This window comes from Artibeus jamaicensis, unplaced genomic scaffold (assembly GCF_021234435.1).
Source record: "Artibeus jamaicensis isolate MK-2021 breed Jamaican fruit bat unplaced genomic scaffold, CSHL_Jam_final scaffold_474, whole genome shotgun sequence".
Classification (NCBI taxonomy): domain Eukaryota; kingdom Metazoa; phylum Chordata; class Mammalia; order Chiroptera; family Phyllostomidae; genus Artibeus; species Artibeus jamaicensis.
In genome coordinates, this window is record NW_026522046.1 from 15,628,865 (window position 1) to 15,652,122 (window position 23,258).

At 33.6% G+C, this 23,258-nt stretch overlaps 1 protein-coding gene across 1 annotated transcript in view; it reads right to left on the minus strand.

The window, feature by feature from the left end:
• The window catches only part of ECT2 (epithelial cell transforming 2), a 56,442-nt gene that overhangs the window by 26,625 nt on the left and 6,559 nt on the right, over positions 1–23,258 (minus strand). Inside the window, 13 exon segments of the mRNA XM_053657540.1 lie at positions 1,022–1,103; positions 3,244–3,340; positions 4,235–4,345; positions 6,692–6,760; positions 7,791–7,910; positions 13,571–13,707; positions 17,458–17,680; positions 18,888–18,950; positions 19,048–19,163; positions 19,287–19,417; positions 20,371–20,444; positions 21,736–21,843; positions 22,589–22,678. Of these exon segments, the coding sequence (XP_053513515.1) occupies positions 1,022–1,103; positions 3,244–3,340; positions 4,235–4,345; positions 6,692–6,760; positions 7,791–7,910; positions 13,571–13,707; positions 17,458–17,680; positions 18,888–18,950; positions 19,048–19,163; positions 19,287–19,417; positions 20,371–20,444; positions 21,736–21,843; positions 22,589–22,678 (1,421 nt within the window).

Below are 23,258 nucleotides of genomic sequence, written 5' to 3' on the forward strand. Positions count from 1 at the left end.
GCTTTTCTCTTTTGTGAAAATATGTTAACAATGACTGCCTACTTCAAACAGTTTGTTGACAGAATCAAAGTAGGTAGTGTCAGAGTCTGTTAAAGCATGAAGTGTTGAAAAAACTATTATCCTGGCCCCAAAATACATCAAAAGACTGGCTGATGAACACATAAATACTAAATAAGCAAAAAACAAAACATGCATAGAACTGTCAGCAGTAAGAAAAACTGGCGTTCACTAATTCGAGTGTCACTTTACTGCTGGGCCCTCATCCTGCAGCCAGTCAAGTTCCTTGCTAACAGTTCCTTTGCAAATATTTAAAGAAATATTTCATATTGACGCACCTCAAAGAATCTCAGAAATCATTCTTTTAAATCTGTTAAATATGTTGATACATAAAGTCCTAAGAAATGAAGTGTTCTTGCCCTCTATGAGACAAAACAATACCAACATTGTTCTCAATTCTCATCATAATAGTCAAAAAAGATAATTTCTGATCAGAACTATGCCTACAAGTTTATAACAATCAAGGCCCCAAATCAATTTTATTGAGTTTATGCCTTTCTTACATCTCCAACCAACCCCAACAATTTAATCCCTTAAAATTCAAGGTAACAGACAAAAAACTAAAAGTAAAGTGAAGAGAGCATTATAAACCTTTTATTTTTATTTCACTACTGTCAAATTCCCAAGATAAATAAATGTGGGCAGTTTATATGAAGATAAAAATAAACTATGACTAAAGACATTGAGACAAAGTGGTCTATTAGTAAATTATAACATTTTCAATTTTGTAAACCATTGCTATTCTCTATGCATAATAGCTTAATAGTTTAAAAAATAAATGTTTTTGATTAATCAATATTTTCTTATAATACTATCATTTTAATGTGTAACTACACTATTAGAAAAATAGCTTCAACATTTTACAAATATTTGTTGACATATTTCTCTCCATTTATGACTCTAATTATTCTATCTATTCCATTTAAATCCAAGGAAGAATTAAAAATTAAAAAAATGCACTTACGTCATTACTTCCCTTAGTGATTCAATAGCATTTTCTAGAGTGCTTTTGTCAGGATTTTCCTCAGCTGTATGCTTCTTAAGGTCTGTAATGATAAAATGTTTTTCTCCATGATTAACAAAAATTCAGTGGTTTTTCCCTCTAAGATTTAAAAATGCTGTATAGCCTACAGCCATACCACCCTGAACATGCCTGACTGCCTCTGAAAAATGCTGTCAAGGATAGTATAAGGTGTTCTCTGAGACATCTCCATATGTGTCAGCATCTGAATCATAGGGATGCCAGAACAAGAAGAACAGCAAGATGGAAAACCTATTTGAAAAAATAATGGAAGAAAATTTCCCTAATTTGATAAAGGAAATGGATATACAAGTCCAGAAAGCATAGGAAGTCCCAAAGATACTGGACCCAAAGAGGACCACACCAAGATACATTATAATTAAAATGCCAAAGGTTAAAGATCAAGAGAGAGCCCTGGCTGGTATAGCTCAGTGGATTGAGCACGGACTGTGAACGAAAGGGTTGCCAGGTTGATTCCCAGTCAGGACATACACCTGGGTTGCAGGCCAGGTCCCCAGAGGGGGCCACATGAGAGTCAACCACACATTAATGTTTCTTTCCCTCTCTCTGAAAATAAAGATAAAATCTAAAAAAAAAAAAAAAGGGATCAAGAGAGAATCTGAAAAGCCACAAGAGAAAAGCAAAGTTACCTATAAAAGAGTTCCTAGAGGATTGTCAGCTGATTTCTCAAAAGAAACTTTACAGGCAAAAAGGGATTAGCAAGAAGTATTCAAACTGTGGAAAAGCAAGGACCTACATCCAAGATTACTCTATCCAGCAAAGCTATCATTTAGAATGGAAGAGCAGATAAAGTGCTTCCCAGATAAGGTGAAGTTAAAGGAGTTCATCATCACCAAGCCATTATTATAGGAAATGAAAAGGAACATGATCAAAGCTATGAACATTAAAATGATAACAAATTCACAACTGTCAACAACTGAATCTAAAACAACAAATTAAGCAAACAAGCAGAACAGGAACAGAAGCACAGATATAGAGATCATTTGGAGGGTTATCAGCTGGGAAGGGGGAGAAGAGGGGAAGAGTTGCAGGGATTAAGCAGCATAATGGTGGGTACAAAACAGACAGGGAGATGTTAAGAACAGTACAGGAAACTGAGTAGCTAAAGAACTTATATGCATGAACCATGGTCATGAACTAAGGGGGAATGGGCTTTGCATATGGGAATGGGGGTACTAGGCAGATGAGGTCAAAGGGGGAAAAATTAGGACAAGTGTAACAGCAAAATCAATACAATATATTCAAAAAAAGAAGAGTAGAAAATCATTATATCAGCTAATGATTCTAAACTACATTACATAAACTTAAAGAGAACAAAAATTTTCAATTTTTAAGCTACTACTATAATTTGTTAACCCAAATATTTTAAGAAAGTAGACTAAAAACATATTAAACAGTTACAAATTTATCCTCCTTGTTAGCTATATACCCTACTGTAGATAAGGTTTGAGAATCAAAATGCATTATTGCAGACTTATTCCTGTAATTTAGTTTTCACACTTGAATTTTTAAAATAATATAAAAACTGACACTATCCTAAACATGATCACTTCCTCACTCAGCTAAATTTATAGATATGCCTGCCTTCTACTGCAGGCAAAATGTATTCATAAAAATTAACCCCCTGCTGTAAAACTCCTTTGCATTGGTATCTGTAGTTTAACTCCTAAAATAAATGAATGAATGTTTCAAGAGTGTTCTGCACAATTCAAGAAAAAAAAAGTAAGTATAAGACCAAGTATACAAAATTTTACTATGATTTGAAAAAAAAATAACTTGAGACACATGAATCACCTCTTGCCTTGTGATTTTTTAGGGTGAGTGGTATGTTTACATAAGTATAAAATGATTTTTAAGTAAGTGATAAACCATGAAATGTAAGGAGACTTTTAGTGGAGAGATAAAATGTGAAATAGTAGTCAATATAATCAATATGAGAAAAAATAAAGCATTTTAAGCCAGACTAAGTTTTTGTAACGCAAGTAATTAAGATTATACATAAAGATGTTATCTATGTAAAAGATATAAACTTTAAATGCTGAAATCTAAGAAAACTATGAAAACAAAAAAAGTTTCCAATTTTTTAGAACAAAACCTTTCCATTAAATCACCCAAAGTGCTCTGAAAAACGAATAGGTAAGTACCATTCAGAAGTAACGCAACACTGGGTAACCTCTGTACTGGTCGGATGAGGAGTTCAACAAGGCTTTGCCGTCCGCACTCTGGTTTAGCTTGGTTTATCTGAAAGAAATTAATTTATTCAACAATTTTTAACAAATGTTTTCTACAAACACTAGACACCCTACATGTATCAGATTATACCTAATCATCAGTACCCTGATGACTAATTGCAGAGGTGAGGTGGCAACTGTTAGTTCCGTGGCAGATTAATGTGGCCTAAAAATCTTCTAAGGCCTGAAATGACCTCCTGGCCAGCCAAGCTTTAACATCTTAACCAGAGAGTGAGTTCCTCTACACACTACTATGTATTTCATCGTAAACTACTCTTAAATCTGTATCATTTACGAGAAAAAATGTTTTAAAATATTAATTATGCTATCCTGACTGATGTAGTTCAGTGGATTAGGTGTTGTCCCCAAAACTGAAAAGTCTCCAGATCAGTTCCTGGACAGGGCACATGCCTGGATAGCAGGCCAGGTGCCCAGTTGGGGGCGTTCAAGAGCCAACCAATGTTTCTCTCACACATCAATGTTTCTCTCTTTTTTCTTCCTCCCTTCCCCTCTCTCTAAAGATAAATAAAATCTTTTTAAAAATATTAATTATGCTGACACTATTGGATAAAGAAAGTAAAGCATTGATAAGGAGGGATATATCACTAAAGGCAAACAAAATTGCCCCAGAATTTTTTTAGGTGTTTGAGAACTAAAACATGAATAACTTAAAAAATAATAATAATAACCGTATACATTCTCATTCATTCAGCTGACTCTTGGACCGTGCTACCTACTATGTCAAATCTTCAGAAGCTAAACATCACTGCCACTCTCAGGTATAGCTAAAGTTAACAGATAACATCAAGGTGGTCTTACATGAATACATTTTTACTAAAAGCATAATTTTAATAAATTCTTTAGATATTACTCTCAGATTTTTATTTGAAAAAATGTGTATTACCTTCAGAAAAGCATGAAATCTTGGTTTTTGTTTTTCACATTTAATAATTGTTTCCTTGCTCATTTCAAAGAAGTTTACAAAGGGAGGGTAGGTTTTTACCAAATCTTTTGACTAGGAAAAAGGGAAAAAAGATTAATTTGTAATGTATTTCACCCTTAGACAATGGAACTTAAAATCACTAATCAAATCTGACATAACTGAAAGCAAGTCTTAAGTTTCTTCTCATGTTAAATAAAAAAATTATTTTATAAACGTCTCACTAATGAGTGAGTTAACTGCCAAAGAAAATGCATCAACTGGCACATATAGACTAGAACCTGAAAAATAAACAAAGACCAGCAAGAAACAAAAGTATATTAAGGCTTATTGTACTGATATAAGTAATACAAGTTTAAAAACTCCTATAAATTAATTAACAACAAAGAAACCAAGAACATATAATGGAGGAGTATCTACAATAAATGGTGTTTGAAAAACTTGACAGCCCTACACAGAAGAACAAAGCTAGACCACCATATTACGCTATTCACAAAAATTAACTCGAAATAGGTTAAAGACCACAATGTAAAACCTGCAACTATAAAATTCCTAGAAGAAAACACGGGAGGTTAAGCTCTTTAACACGCATCTTTGAAATGTTTTTCAGGATCTGACTCTAAAGGAAGGGAAACAAAGCAAAATGAACTGGGATTACATCCAACTAAAAAGCTTCTGCACAGTGAAGGAAATCATCATCAAATGGAAAAGGCAACTACCAAATGGGAGAAGATAGTTGCCAATCATACATCCAGTAAGGGCATAATATCCAAAATATATAAAGAAATATAAAATTCAATAACAAGCACCTGATTTAAAAAAGGACAGGAAAATCTGAATAGACATTTTCCCAAAGAGGATATACAAATGGCCAACAGGCACATGAAAAGATGCTCAATATCACTAAATATGAAAAAAAGTGAGAAATAAAGCCACAAGGAGATATTAACTCACACCTGTTAGAATAACTATTATCAAAAGTATGAGAAATAACAAGTGTTGGAAAGATGTGGAGAAAAGGGAACCCTGTATACTGTTGGCAGGACTGTTAAGTGGTACAGCCACTATAGAAAACAGTATAGAGAGTCTTCAAAAAACTAAGAATAGAACTACCATATGATCCAGGAATTCCAATTCTGGGTATTTATCCAAAAAACCCAAAAGCACTAATTTAAAAGATATTTGCATCCCTACATTCACTGCAGCATTACTTACAATAGTTAAGATGTAGAAACAATCAACGGATGTAAGTGTCCATCGATGGATGAATGGATAAAGGTGTGGTTTTATGTATACACACACACACACACAGAGAAATATTTAGCCATAAAAATATTAAATCTTACCGTTTATAACAATATGGGTAAAATTTGAGAGTATATCACTAAGTGAAATAAGTCAGAAAGAGAAAGACAAATACCATATAATTTTACTCATATGTGGAATATTTAAAAAATTAAGAGAAATAAACAAAACAAAAACGAAATCATAGATACAGAGAATAGATCAATGGAAGGGGGTTCAGAGTGAGTAAGCAAAAGGAAGGAAGGAGTCAATGGCATGTTGATATATAACAGCTAAACTTTTGGTCATCACTTTGTAACTGTATATAGATGCTGAATTATAATGTTTATACCTGAAACTTGAATAACAAAAAAAGTTTGTAAATTCAGAATTTAGTAATTAGAATTAATCTATTAATCTATGCTCCAAAAGAGCACGCTATTATTTTGAAGGATCCAAACCATCATTAAAAGATTAATTATATTACCCAAAAATGCAAACAAGAAAATGAACACTGTCTTGGCTAATTGAGAAGACTAACAGGTATCAAAAAGATGTGTGAGAACAATTTGCATATTTATAATTCACAACCAGAAAAAATTATATATAAAAACATATACTGTATATAGAAGTTAGAAGGCCTCAGAAAACAAAAGCAAATGTGCCAGAACCCAAGGCACTGAAACTTATAAATCATATTTTAAAAAGACTGAAATAAATTTATAATTCCTATTCATAGAACCTCATTCAAAATAAACTTACTTTATTTCAAAACTTAAGCTATGTTGTTCTTATACTAAAGAGAAGCAGTTCATTAGAAGCTTTTATGAAGAGTAGCTACAATGACAATAAAAAGGAGTATCAACTAAGGAAAAGTAGAAAATTTCAAAAAAAAATCATTAATCTATGGCCATTTGTGAAGGGCAAATAATAATACATAGTAAAACAATAATAGTACAGTATAACAATTACTCTTCTTAATGATGACCTTGAGCTATTGAAAGAGTTAAATTTTATTTTTTAAATATAATGATGTCAAGGTTATAAAAGCTCTCACATTTAAACTGGTAACTTTCATTTCCTGTCAATCCTTTATGATACAATACTTTAATCTGAAAACTTAAAAAAAATACTTACATATTTAAGAAAGATATCACCAATGCTTTTGCTCTCATCCCAATTAACAATAAGATCTTCAAGATCATCCTGAAAGAGCATAAATTAAATCATTTAAGACTGAACTTAACAATCCCTTAAACATGTTTTATTATTTTTCAAGATATTCTTTTCAAGTACCTTACATAGTGTCTTAATTTGATGTGCAAACAGTAACACAGTCTTTCTCCTTAACAAGGAATTAACTTGAGAAAAACACCCTTTGAAAAAGTCATTAAGAAAACACAGAGTAGCCCTGGCCTGGTAGCTCAGCTGGTTAGAGCCCTGTCCCATACACCAAAGTTGTGGTTTTGATGCCCAGTCAGAGCACATACAAGAATCAACCAATGAAAAATGCATTATGCGTAGAACAACAAAAATCAATGTTTCTCACCCCCGCCTATCTCTCAAATAAATAAAAACAGCAATATAGAGTATCAAGTCACTAAGAGTAAGCCTAACTTTTCATTATGATGTGACCGTTCAACATCTTTTATTAACTATAAAGCTGACTGGCATTATTTATTATAGAGACTACTTTCATTCCTGCTGCTCAAGAACCACACAGAAAAAAAAAGAGAGAAAATAAAGATGCTACTTATAAGAGTTCAGCCAATCCTGCCCAAAACTTTACAATGAAAGAGTCGTACATAAAAATCATGGCTCCTTCATTTAAAAAAAAATTAAAAAGAACAGCATTGTCTTACATGATTTTAGCACTTAATCTAATTATAGAGAACTGAATGAAATGAACTCTAAGTCCCTTTCAGCTTCACAGATTTTCAAACAAACCAAAGCAAAACCAAAATTCTAAAACCCCAGAAGAAGAACAGTAGAAAAATAGCACTAGCAACCACATGGCCCTAGGAGAAAACTTTGTAAGGTCTTAATTCCTTATTTTCAGGATTAATGGAAATTAAAAAACAACAAGCAAACAACATTAACAATGCACTAGAGCAAAAGACAAATCAGAAGCTTTAGATACAAAATTTATTTAGCTAAGCAGAAGGACATGAAAAAATCTTAATAAACATACACAATTGAAAATTAATTACTATGAACCTAATGTATACAAATTTACCTTTATCTTACTGTGCACATCAAAGATATCTGGTATACTCCCAAAAATAGTCTTAATCTCTTCCGGTGCAAGGATAGGCCCACCACGTTGTCCTTCTTCTTCTAATGGTACCTGAAATAACTAAAAGGTGGAAGGCGGGGAGGATGGTAAAAAACACAATCTAGTTTAGGTAGACTGCATGTTGGGGAGAGTGGGGAAGCTAACACACAGACTGATAAAGAGAAGATGAGATGTTAATAAAAAAATATTTTTAAATACTTCTCTTTCACGATTTGAGATCTTTTTTCCAACATTTTCTATTAATTTATATATCTGTATATATGTGTAAATATACTCTTGCAATAAAATGTTATGTCAGAACCTAATCAAAATTTATCACACAGTTCTACAATCATTAAAATTGTTAGTACAAGAATAATTTCTACTTTTATTCAAGTTACTAACTAAGGAAGAAAGCAGTTAGTTATTCCAGACTTATCCTTAATATAAGTACTAAATGTTTTTAAATAGTAGGCACAGTACCTTGGTTTAGGGGAAAGAGACTAGATTTGAAGAGCTGCCTATATCAATATAAAAAAAAAGATAAGTAGCTCCTAGAACTAACACGTGCATATAGAAAAGTCAGAGGATACAAGGTCAGCATGCACATGCACACATGCACGAGGGACACAGACACATCAATCATATTTCTATACAACAGTAATGTACAAAAGAAACCAAAATTTAAAAAGTATCATGTACGATAAAAAAAATTCTTAGGCATAAATATATAGTAGGTCCTCAAATAACATCATTTCATTATAATATTGATAAGATGCCATGAACTTAACTCTCTTATTTATATCAATTAGTTTAATGGTAATATTGGTTTTATTATATGTCATATTGCTTAAAGTTGCAGAACCTACTGATGATGTTAAGTGAGGACTTACTATAATAAAATATATACATGATGCTGAAAACTAAGGATACTGATCAAAGAAGACCTAAGTAAATGAAGAAATATATGGTTATGGACTGAAATATTCAACACAGGGAAAAAGTCAATTCTCCCCCAAGATACTTTCTGAATTTAACCCAAACCTATCAAAATTCAAGACATTTTATAAATAAAGAAAATGGAGTTCTTAAAACATACATGAAAAGGCAAAGGAACTTCTTAGGACAAACAGCAGTACTCAACACTATGTGGTACTGGAGAAGGAGAAACACGCAACATCAAGAGCCGAGAACAGAGTCTGAGAACAAACCCACACAAATAGGAAGTAATTTTTGAAAAAGTACAAAAGCAATTCAATGGAGGACGGCTAATTGTTCAACAAATGGTATTAGAACACCACTTGCCACAGGCAAAAAACTAAACCCTCAAAGTGCACCAAGTTACCTTTCTAAAATGCAAGTCAGATAATATCACATTCCTGTCTTCTAGATTACAGATGACACAGACACAGCACACTAAACAAGAGCCTTTGCAGTCACGGCCCAGGCAGTTTTCTCTCTATTCTCCCGGTATCCACACCCCATCGCCTATCCAGGTCCCCTTATACCACTCTAAACTCTTATTTCCCTTTAGACTACTGTGGGTACCTTGAAAAATACATTATCTTCAATCATTTGTATTGTCTGCAAAATCTCAAATACATTTCCCACCCATGTTTTTTTGCATGTACCAATCAGACTCAAATTTAAAATCCAGTTCAGGAGGACTTCCGGCCAAGATTGAGGCGTAGGTGGAAACACTGCCTCCTCGCACAACCAAGTTTAAAGACAACGAAGTTTTAGTAACAAAAACACAGCCAAAACACAAAAAATTGAACTATACGAAAGTCCGACAAAAACAAACCCGGTCATCCAGGCCAGTAAGAGAGGTGGAGTCAGCTCGAAGCGGGGTCAGGCAAGAAAGATCTGCCAGACTGACCCAGGAGCGCAGGTGGCGGGTGGCATCTCAGATGTGGGGTGGCAATGGGCAGACCCACTCAGGGCGCAAGGCGGCTGGCTGACCAAGGGCACACATTCACGCATAGACAAACCAAGTGAAGGAGCGAGCAGTGAGACAGACCACTCAGGCCAGGGCCCCAGCTCTGGGAATTAGAGCCTGAAAGCACCAACTGGAAAGACTTTCCGGGTGGAGTGCTAGGAGGAGCTCCCAGGCTCACAGAAAGTTCATTGGAGAGACCCACAGGGTCCTGGAGAGTACACAAGCCCACACACCTGGGAACCAGCACCAGAAGGGCCCAATTTGCTTGTGGGAAGCAGCAGAGGGGAATGAAATCTGAGATAGCGGAACAAACACCATTGCTCCTCTCTGACCCTGCCCCCACATACAGCATCACAACCCAGTGACCTGGGTGGCCCCGCCCTGGTGAACACCTAAGGCTCCACCCCTCATACATAACAGGTGCAAACAGCCCAAAACATTTTGTCTCAAAAAGAACAACAGCTCAAACCCCCAGAGCCAATACTTCTAAGCAACCAGGAGATAGTCAACCTATCGGATGCACAGTTCAAAACACTGGTGATCAGGATGCTCACAAAACTGATTGATTCTAGTCACAAATTAGAGGAACAAATGAAGGCCAAACTAATTGAAATTAATGGAAATACACAGGAGACCAATAATAATGGAAAGGATACTGGGACTCAGATCAATGGAGTGGAGGAGAAGGAAGAAAAAAATGACCAAACAGAAAAGAATGAAGGAATGAGAATTCAAAAAAAATGAGGAGAGGCTTAGGAACTCCAGGACATCTTTAAACATTCCAACATCAGAATTATAGGGGTACCAAAAGGGAAAGAAGAAGAGCAACAAGTGGAACACTTATTTGAACGAATAATAAAAGAGAACTTCCCCAATCTGGCAAAGGCAATAGATTTCCAGGAACCTCAGAGAGTCCCAAAGAAGTTGGACCCAAGAAGGAACACACCAAGGCACATCATAATTACATTAGCCAAGATTAAAATGAAGGAGAGAATCCTAGAAGCAGCAAGACATAAGGGGACAGTCACCTACAAAGGAGTTCCCATCAGACTGTCAGCAGATCTCTCAAAAGAGACCTTGCAGGCAAGAAGGGGCTGGAAAGAAGTATTCCAAGTCATGAAAGGCAAGGACCTACATCCAAGATTGCTCTATCCAGCAAAGTTTTCATTTAGAATGGAAGGGCAGATAAAGTGCTTCTCAGATAAGATCAAGTTCAAGGAGTTCATCATCACCAAGCCCTTACTGTATGAAATGTTAAAGGGACTTACCTAAGAAAAAGAAGATAAAAAAGATGAACAGTGAAAGGACAGCAAACTCACAATTATTAACAACCACACCTAAAACAAGAGCAAAGTAAGAGGACAGCTAGATCAGGAGCAGAACCATAGAAATGAAGATCACATGGAGGGTTAGCAACAGGGGAGTGGGAGGAGGAGAAGGGGGGAGAAGGTACAGAGAATAAGTAGCATAGACGGTAGATAGAAAATAGATAGGGGAGGGCAAGAATAGTCTGGGAAATATAGAATCTAAAGAACTTGTGACACATGGACATTAACTAAAGGAGGTGAATGGGGGGAGGGGTGTGCAGGATGGAGGGGAATAAAGGGGGGGAATAGGACAACTGTAATGGCAAAATCAATAAAATATATCTAAAAAACAATAATAAAATAAAATCCAGTTCAATTTTTCCCTTTATGATGCTTTCCCAATATTCAACGTATCAAGAATTTCAATGCAACACCTTTCCTAAGGTAGAAGAGAAGTAAAACTCACCTTACAAATTTCCAAATATCTTAACTAAACCTTCTCATGAGACCTGTAACCTTCCATTTAATATTACAATTTGGTATGTATATTCTAGTTCCTCTTCCAGTCTATGCTCCTTTAAAATAAAAATGCTCGCTCTGGCTGGTATAGCTCAGTGGATTGAGCACAGGCTGGGAACCAAAGGGTCACCAGTTTGATTCCCAGTCAGGGCACATGCCTGAGTTGCAGGCCAGAGCCCAAGAAGGAGGCACATGAGAGGCAACCACACACTAATGTTTCTCTCCCTCTCTTTCTCCACCCCTTCCCTCTAAAATAAATAAATAAATAAAATCTTTTAAAAATTATTTAAAAAATAAAATAAAATAAAAATGTTCTTTAATTCCTGGCACAACATTAATTTAAAATATTATTATAAATTTTTCTAATATTCTAGAATAGTTTATATTCTTCCATATTATATTTCGTTCTAGATACTCACTTGAGTGTTAAGTTAAAATCAAGTTATTCCAAATTCAATTTCAGAAAACAAAAAGAGAATACATCAGTCCTAAAATAAAGTTCCTAGAAAACACTATCATAAATTTCAACCACAATCTCTTAAATAAAACCTTAGGCCTTAGGTGAGGTTTTACAAAGTAGTATGAAATTTTATCTATAGTTTAATAATTCCAAGGGCTTTTTAAAAAAGGAGTTCTGGTGAATTTAATTGACATTCAAATTAGAAATCTGAAACTCCAATGCATTTACCATGGTCTGAAAGGATTTACATTTCTAGGAAATAAATGCGACCAAATACAAGAACAGTATATGCTGAAAGGACAGTCTGCTACTCAACTACACTTCGGCTGACTACAAAGACTCAAACAAGAAGTCATCCAGCATGAATTTCCTTTGAGGAAGAAGAGAAACGCTGACTTAAAACAAGTAAAGTTTAATACAGCTGAGGGCCTCATAAAACCTTGACTACTGGTACACAAATTAACTGTGAAAAGTAACCTCTTTCTTCATTAATACCAAGAAAGAAGTCTTTCCATTTCTTATGTATTTCTTATCATTATCATCTTTCTATTCAAAGACAAGTTTGATGGCATAAACTTTATTTTCCTGACAAACTATCTCCTCTGTTACCTAAAATAAATGTATTCCTTCTACAGATTCCAAAATAATTATAATGTCCTATTATGTCTTTCAGAAACTTGAATTTCGATTTAATCCTTAATATATATTCTTCATCTCATATTACAAGGATTCATTAGAATTGTTTTTCTTCAGAAGTAACTTCATAGTACATGTTAATAGCAGTAAGTTGTGAATTAACATTTGACCAACCACTGCAAAGTTTAAGAAAACTTGACATATGAAAGGACTTTTTTAAATTACTGATATCCATAGTTATACCTCACTGCTATTGCTTTGTCACATATGTACAGCACTACCTAAAGCAATGACTCACACTTTCAGAAAAAGTTATCTACCACTTCTAAATATAAATAAATCCAGTGTCTTGAAAAGGAATCTGCAATATTCGGAATTAAACTTGGCCCCCTCTATGATGATCTAATCAGGATCCTTTTCTCTTTAAAGTCACTCCAAAAAATGGTGCCATTTCTACTTGAATAAAAGCTCACTCTGGCTGGTGTGGCTCTGTGGACTGAGTGCCAGCCTGTGAACCAAAAGGTTGCCAGTTCAATTCCCAAATAAGGCACATGCTTGGGTTGCAGGTCAGGTTCCTAGTTGGGAGAGTGCAAGAGGCAATTGATCCAATGTATCTCGCACACATTGATGCTTCTCTCCCTCTCTTTCTCCCTTCCCTCTCCTCTCTCTAAAAGTAAATAAATAAAATCTTTTAAAAAAGAAAAAAGCTACTATTACAGTCATGGCATTTTTCCTAACAGCAGTTTTTGTCACACACTTTCATTTTTAATATCTATGTCAAGTTCTATGCTTATATAATTTTTCTTGTAAGAAATAATACCTCTTATATTTTTTACTTTAGTAACATTGGAGCAGAAATCATTTTGCAACCAACTCTTACCTGAATAATTGTGGCCAATATATTTACATAATTACTTTCAGTCTGATAAAGCTCTTTTGCAACTTGCCACCTAGCTGACTGCTTGGAAGGAACAGGAGTGGAATTTTTGGAAGACTTTGTAGAAGACTTTGGTGTTTCTAAAAGGTAAAAAGGAGGAGTGATTTAAAATGCAGGCCAGATATAAGTACCAAACGTTGCACAGATTTAACAGAAAAAGGGAAGAATACCAATTCTTATAAATATACCACCATACAGATATTCATTAAAGTAAAACTTCTTAAAATGAAATCAGAAAAAAGTATCAAAATTTCAATGACTCCAAATTGACAAACATTTTACTAATACCCTTCGCTCTTCAAAAATGTCAAGGTCATTAAAAACAAAGACTGAGGAACTATTCCAGATTAGAAGAGACCAGAGAAAGATTATGTAACCTGTGATCCTAGGTTGGATCCTAGACCAGAAAAATGGAACTTTTTTCTTTTGCTAGAAAGGACATTAATGGAACAACTCATAAAATTTGAAGGTCTATGGAGTAGGTTATAGTATTAATGTTAATTTCTTAATTAATACAAGAAATGTACCTATATTTTGGGGAATACAAATTTAAGTATTTAGAAGCATATCTGCAACATGCCCTTAAAACCCTGCAGATATTAAAAACGTGTGTGTAGAGAAAGAGAGAAACAGCCAGAAAGAATACAAACACAAACAAACGAATGAATGAACGAACATTAAAGCAAACATAGTAGAATATTTCCATTTGGGATATCTGAGTAGAGAGTTCAGAAAACTTTGTATTATTTTTGCCATATTTTTGCAATCTGAAATTATTTCAAAATAAAAAGCTTAAATAATAATGAAAAGGAACATGTAGAAACATTTAAGTTAAAAAAGGAGAAAGATATTGCTATTACACAATTACAGTAACAAAACTTTTTAAGTGTGTATATGCATATGCATGTGTATATATATAATTATATATATATAATTATAATTATATATATATATATATATATATATATAGAGAGAGAGAGAGAGAGAGAGAGAGACTCTCTTCCTAAAAAAACCCTAAGATCAACTGCAAATTCTGTTAGTTCAAAGTATCCAGTCCAGCCAAAACTGCAGGGAGGATGCATTCAAATATACACATTTTTTAAAAATTTTAAAGAAATTTTATAAAAGCCTAAAATATATTTTCTTACTATAAACATGGTTAGACTATTTCAACATTATATACAGACTCTCCTAATAGAAAGTTTTACAACAAGAACAGGAATATATAACATAAAATGGAAAGATATGAAAAAGATACTCAACAGTCCCAGCGCACCAATTTTACTCAATAAAAAATAATTTTAAGTATATTAAAACAAGTACATGTATTATAGAGTTTTGAGTGCTTTTGGAAGATAACAGACTTTCAAAGAATTTCTCACTTGCCTTGTTGTTTCAGGTTACTGTCACCAGACTGAGAAGCCTCAGCCAATAAAGGATACTTTCAGGAGGAAAAACTGATATATACTGATCTAATTTTATTACTATGTCTAGGCAGTGATCTACAAACAGGGATTATATTCTAGAGTATCTAAGATATTAGTATTGTCATGTCTCAGTTTTTAGTGGTTCATTTACCTTTCCTGCACCCTGTATTATATAATCAAGCTTCAATCCTTTATAATCAGCTCTTACTACCCTACGCCCATTATGTCCATAATTACAGAACCAGTAAAATTCTCAGATCTACTTATCTATCATAATTCCCTGCACAAGCAACTGACTGAACTTTCCCAAATGCCTATTGGACATTACTCCCTCAATTTAACTTGGATGTGCTAAAAAACCCACTATCTTCCTTCAAAATATAAACTTGCTATTTTTGCCAAGGTAACATTTCTCCCACTTTATACTTTGCTGTCTTCTCCTCTTATTTCCTTCCTATCACTCCATTCTATCAATATTTTCCCAATGCTTTTCCTATTTTCTTTCCATTGCTGATTCAGGGCCCTGTCACCTGTGGCCCAAGCCACTGAAGACTACTTCATGGTCTGACTAGATCTAAACTGCCTTCCTTCTGATTACTCTTCAGAATAATCCACTACAAATAATCTACTTGATTAATCTGCGGACCATGAGTTTCTAATGGTCATTACTGATGACAATATACAGTTCAGACATGCCAACTTGATTTCAAAGTCCTCTAATATTAGGCCCCAATTAACCTTTAAGGTTAGTTAATTATTACTTCTTCATAATCCTAGTCGCTATGCCCTAAAAACCATATCCTTGTTCCTCTTATATTCTGAAATCCACCTATTTTCTGGGCCTACCTTAAAATGACTTTGATTTCGTGAATATTTAGTGATTACCTACTCTGTATTAGGCACCGAGAGTACAGCAAAGAGTAAGATGGACAAGGTTCTTTACTACTAAAAACAACAACCAGGTGATGTGTTGGTAGGAAGAAGTGGTAGAACAGAAGAGGCTTAGCATTACAGAGAACCCAACGGAATTTCTTTAAGGCAGAGAAAGCAAGTATAATGTCCCTGGTCTATGGATACAGTAGAAATATTCAAAGAAAAACAAAGATAGTAGGACTGAAGCTTAGAGTATCACTGGAGAGAGCATGACACCACATGATGTCAGAGGTGGGTAAGGAAGAATTACATAGGAACTTGAAAGCTATAGTAATACAAAGTCACTGAATGACTTCAGGTAGAGAGGCATGATCTAGTTTTTTTAGTTTTAGAGACCACTGTAAGTGTTACATCTACAAAGGCAAAAATGGATATACAGAGACCATTTAGGAGACCACTTAAATTGTCTAAGAGAGATCTTTTCTACAGAAAAAGTTAGTAAAAGATGACAAAGGTCTAACACTGACAGTGGTGGAGAAAACCAAAAATTCTAATTTGATTATGTTAAGACTATGATATGGATAAAGAGATATGAAGTAGGCCACTGGAGAAGGAGGACAATAACTTTTATAGTCATCAGCATATGTTGTTAAAACCATGGAATTGAATGAGATCATTTAGAGAATTAAAATAGAGAAGAAACAACAAAAAATAACTCAATATTATTAGAGTTGGATACAGAAGGTAGGCAAAGGAGAATGAGAATTGAGTAATACGCAAAAGCCAAGGGGAAAAAATGTGTCCAGGACTAAGTAGCTGTTCATCTATTGAATGCTATTGATGGTATAAAAACTGTCATCTCCCCCAGAACAAGGCAATTTTACACAGTAGGGTGGAGTGGGGAAAGCGGTGGAATGAAGTTCAATTGGAATGAGTTGAAAAGACAGTGAAAAGCAAGGAAAGGAGACAATGGCTCTTTGAAGAGTACTCATGTGAACAGGAGAAGAGAAATGGGATAACTGAAGAATGTAATGAGTTCAAAGGAATCTAGAAAACACAACATATTTGTGTGCTGGCTAAAAATTTAAAAAATTATTATCAACACAGAACAGTTCATTGTAAAAGCTTTCTTGTCTCAGCTGAGAACAAAGTAAACTCACCACTTCTGACCTCATTGTACCCGTTTTCCCCATAATACACCTGTGATTTTGTTTAGCTCGTGCAAAGAATTTGCTCTTTGAACATCTCCATTACTTTCTAATGTGTGACCCTAAAGTTATTTCTCTAACCTCAGTCTACTTATCTGTAAAAGAGAAATAAAACCTATCTTATAAATATACAAAATATAAAAGCACTTAGCATACAGTAGGCAATCACTAATTAGAAGCATTTCCATGTGCTTGTTCTCCTCAGCTAGAACAAAAGTAATTAAAGACCATTTCACATTCACTACAATAGATTTATCTATACTTTAATAATCATTCTAGTCCCACTAGGATGTAAACATAAAATTTTTCAAGTGTAAATTACCTCCATAGTTAATGCTAGAGTCTGGTGTGTTGGAGATGTCTAGGAGTGACCCTATAGAAAGGGAATGTTCAGCTGATGGGCGCTTACGGGGAGGAAAGGATGACAGGTCTGACTCTCTTGAAAGCTGAGCCAGTGTCTCTTTCAAACGACGTCTTTTGCGATTGCTGTTTGGAGTATTTAGAGAAAGCAGTGACACTGATTTCTTGAGCTCAGGTGTATTAGCCTGCAATCAAAAGCACAAAAGCTCAATTTCACTTCCATGGCTCTTTACTGAGACAGCAACAAAAGAAAAACATAGTTTGTGAGTCTGACAAAACCTGGATTTTCCACAATTTTACAACTATATTCTCTGCCAGATAATTCAGAATCTTCATAAAACACAACAGGCAGGGGACCACTGTAATTGCCTAACTGCTAGCATTTCCTTCTTTTTCTTCATAGCACTATCACCAGCACTACCACTATCATATTCATCTGTAAGCTTGTTTACTGTCTATTCCCCAATTAGGACATAAACTCCCAGCAGGCAAGAACCATTCATATTTTGTTCACTGTATCCCTAGCATTCAGCACAGTGCTGGACATAGTGCTCTCCTGTATTTGTCTAATAACAGCTGATTTTAACAACTCTTTCTCAATGCCTAAAACATATTTTTAAACTTGGTTAAGACCCTAACATTAAGATTCTGAAAAGAATACAATATAATACCTACCTGTTTAGATTTTATAGAAATACAGTAAATCCACACCTCATCTTCAACATTCTATTCAAGATTATTAAATCCCAAACTGAAGCAAATATTCCCTTGGAACCTGCTTCTATAGCTTTATACCACATTTTCATGAACAGTACCACTTTTTACCAAGATCCAGGATGCAGGCTGATTTTCCTCACCTATACTGTACTGTCATTTAAATGACATCTTCCCCTTAGTATTAAATGGCTCCCAATACTTAAGAAAATAAAATCTAAACCTCTACAACATTAAAAACTTCTTAATTCTGCCCACTTGGTAAGCTTTACCTGTTACCCTTGGTTCCCACATTCTGCTCTAAAACCATGCTAAACTACTTGCTATTTTAATATACTTTCAAGTTTTCACATGCACTCCCACATACAGTCTAACCTGAATGTCTTTACTGGGTTAGTCTAGTAATTTGGCTCAATATTTATTGTTCACAATACCAGCAGGTGAAAGCAAAGAATGACATATATGAGATTAAAATAACATCATTACATTGAGGGTTTTCACCGAAGTATACATAGACTCCTAGCCCATATTCAATTGTTCTCAAACTCCTGACGTGATATAAAAGATGATGACCTGTAGGCTAATTACAACATGTTCTTTCTGATTAGAAAAGTGTCATCTTTATGCAATCAATTCACAGAATAAATGACTAAGGTACCAAAAAAAGAAAAAGCATACCTTTTCATATAAATACATAGTTTCCCCAGCTCGGGCATCCATTTGAATGCTTCCCCAGAACCACTAGGTGAGAAAAAGAACATTTTAATTAGGAAATCAACTTATCGGAAAACCAACGGTAGTATTTTTAGAAAACCAATCTCATTTTAGAATTACTTGCCTCTTGCTTGACAACGTAAAGTTTCTTAGAAGGTTCGAATGGAAGTTCTTTTACTATATTCTCTTCAACTATAAGGTGAGTGCACCTTTCATCCCCAACCGGTAAGTATCTACCTCCTACAGAAGAATGCATACAAACGTAAATAACACACACTACCTTCAAACCCAAATTTTTAAAGAGGCAAATTCACCAGAAATCATTAGGCAGGAGTGGAAATAAAACACATATATAAAACCTACCTTGCATTTCAGTCATTTCTTCCATATTAGTTTTTTCTTCATCTGAAAATCCAAGGAAACTTAAAATGCAATCTTGAAATGGAGGAACTTTAAATTCATTTCTAAAATCATCAACTGATGCACAGAAATCCCTAAAAACAAAACATATTCCAATTCAACAAATTAGGCATGTCAATTTATAATTCTCAAGGTTTTGCATAATCCATTCATTGAAAACATTTTACATCTAGTCCTTTTAACAACAACAAAAAAAAAAGTTAAAAAAATCTGATGTGCCCTGAGTCATCCTGAATTAACTTCTGACAAAACTTGATCACAGGCAGTCTTTACAAGATTCAAATTTCTGCTCTGTACATGAAATTTTATGTGTATTCTAGGGGTTCTCAGTCTTTTTTTTCTTTATAACTATCTGTACCATAGGATTTTTTAAAAGATTTTATTTATTTCTTTATTTTTGGAGAGAAGGGAAGGAAGGGAGAAAGAGAGGAAAAGAAACACCAATGTGTGGTTGCTACTTGCACACCCCCTACTGGGGCCCCGACACACAACCCAGGCATGTGCCCTGACTGGCAATCGAACCAGTGATCCTTTGGTTCACAGGCCTGTGCTCAATCCACTGAGCTACACCAGCCAGAGCTAGCGGTCTAGTTTTACAAAATCTTAAGTAACGAAGAAGTATAATAGCAAAAAATTATAAGGTTAGAAAGCTTATAAAAGTTATGAATTATAATCACCACTTAAAATGTAGCCAGAAAAACATAAAATATGAATAAAAAGCAATCCAAACATCCAGATGCATTTAGCTATTATTAAATTACCTAATAATTTTAGAATATTTATGATAATCAAAATTATTTCACAAGATGAAGTACAAAGATAACCACAGATGTCTTTCAGTTTTTAATTATTTCCTGATTTTTTAAAATAACTTTGCCCTTCCTAAGGGCAATAACTTTGCCCTTAATTTCCTGAATTAATTTTTTCTATATTATCTATGAATTTAGGGTTTGGATCATGAGGGTTTACCTCTACAAGATAGTGTGTTTAATTCACATACTGAACTACTGAATTTTTTAACACTTACTGTTCATTTCGTCTTTCCCAAGCTTTATAAATCCATTCTGGCTTCATAATTGGAGTACCCAGGCTCACAGCAATCTACAAATATAAACATTAATTACTAATAATGTTTACTTTAAATAACTGCATTCGTTGAAGTTCTAAACAATTATATACATAATTTTTCCACAATTTTAGATTATTCTTCAATTGTTTTGTAACATAATATAAGGTTAACAGAAAAAAATGTGTCAATCATACAACTTAGGTTAAAATACCACATTTTGCCATGTATAATGTGCTCCCATGTATAATGTGCATCCCATGTTTTTGGCCCAAACTTTCAGGGAAAAAAAATCTTTCATTTTAATTTTTTAATTCAATTTTCTGTCTATATATAAAACTGCTTCTCGTGTTCCAGGGTATTATTTTGCATACAGATATCATTATTGCTTTCTAGAGTTACACTTTTAACACATAAGCATAAATAAATGAATTAAAAACATTTATATAGATATAAAATTAGTACTACCCATGTATAATGTCCATGCTTATTTTTCCCTCAAATACTTGGGCAAAAATGTGCACATTATACACAGCAAAATACAGTAACTTTAAAATAAGTTCCATGATGTCCAAACCATTTCCTTATTTTTAATGTATCTCTAAATTAAGTTCACCTTTATTATTATATTTCCCTTCTACTTTCATGTTTACTTTCTTGAAAGAACTGACCCTCAAGACAGCACTACAAAGAAAATATCTAATTAAGTAACTAAAAACTTCAATATGAATCAGAAAGTATGAATCCCCAGGAATTCAACATTACACTAAAATTACCATTTATTACACAGATAATACACTAATGGAGCATGGAAACAGAGAGACAAATATTGTATTTTCCTAAAATACATATTTAAGTGTAATCTTAAACTAGAATTTCAATCCTAATAAAAGTAAATACTTTGTCTTGTTCTTTTAAATTTTTCACAAGTTAAATCTTAGAACCATTTTATAAGAACATAGCTCTGCTCTGTTCCAAAAAGACCACTTAGACAGGAGTGAAATATTTGCTCTCATTACTTCCCAACCCCCCTCATTCACCAATGCTTATAGTAACCTGTGTTAATATTATTAATCTGCCTGAAATATCCATCTACCAACCCCCAAACTCCTACTCATCTATGAAGACCTAACTCAAGTTCCACTGCCACCTTCAAACCTGACCACACTCCTATGATTTAAAATTTTTACTATATGTACACATAAAGCAAAAATTGAGTATCTGATCTTCAGTAAAGTGTAGGAGAAATAGGCAAGAGTGCTATTATTAAATGCATTCCCAAATGATGCTATTCTGAAATACACAAAAATATTCAAGTTTACATACCCTGAATTTTTCTCCATGAGTACAATTTGCCACCAGATGTGTAACTTTGGAATTAAAGTCTTTTCGAATAACTCCACCCATGTGATGAACCAATGTCACCAATCTGACCTCAAAAGAAAAATTAAGCAACACTGACTTTATAGTTAATATAAACAATATTTTAAATTATGTTTATAATTCATTTAGCATTTATTGAACACTTTCAATTTATAAGATACATATAAGGGATTTTTATAAAGGTATAAATTTTACGGTAAAAAAAAATGAAAAGATTTTTTACATTATTGGCACAGGCATAATTATATATAGCGAAAAGCTAGTAAAGATGATAACACAAAACTTAGTTAATTAAAACTGGCTTTCATACAGCCTAAATATATTACCTTTCTTTAACATGAGGTTATATCACACCAAGATTCTTCCCACAAAACTAGAGTAATACTACATTAGTTCTAATAGAAAATTCCACAAATCAAAGAAAGAAGTTTTTATGAATTCTCTAGGGCAATAAGAACTCTTTAAGGCTGAACTTATATCACAAAATACTGCAATGTATAAACAAAAACCTCAAATAATATGGCTGCTAGGATACTGAACAAAAAAACAGTATAAAAAGATTAGACAGTTATGAATGTTTCTGTTAATTCATATGCTAGCCATCCTAGACAAAATATTTGTTTCTTTACAAGACTCTTCAGAATGTTCCTTCAAAAAATTTAAAACCTAGTATGATATAGTAATTTCTCCTTTAAAACTTTTAAAATGCAACCATGATACAATTATTAAAAAATGAAAATTTAAATTTATTTTCCTGGAAAAAATATTTTTTGAACAGAAGTTCCAAAACACTTACTAATTCTTCTTTCTTCCTGAATCCAGTAAAGCATAGTACCAGATTCATCATGCTTGTACAATAGAGTGGACGACATGAAAATGGCAAAGGCTGCAGAATATAACAATTTTAAATCTGTGAATTTCTTTATAGTAGAAAAGAGAATATGTCATTCTCAACCACATTTTCCCTTTTGCCAATCAACTATCCCAATCCAAAGATTTACTTGCATTTTTCGACATGCAACAAAAAATAGCAAAAAAAAGAGATTGCTAGTTTTACAATAAAAATTTTCCCATAATTCTTAAATCATATTTAACACACTTAATCTAAGCATACTTTGCAATTTACAAACTGAACGTAAATATATTCAAACCTTTAGTTCCAAAATGTACCTTGTCACATGCAAAGTATTATCAACAAGGAAAGATTTGACTTCAAGCACTATCGTAAATGCTTCCAATTAAAATTAAAACAGGTCAGATATTTATATATACTAGGGATATGACATATACTTGAACCAAATATGCTTCCAATTTTTGAACTTAAAAAATGGAGGTAATCAGTAAATAATTTAACAACTTACATATATGTATATGATTGAGAATATATAAATACATACTTATTTAATATATGTGTATTTAATTACCACCATTATGTAAAATTATTTTTCTTAATTTTGGTCTTTAAA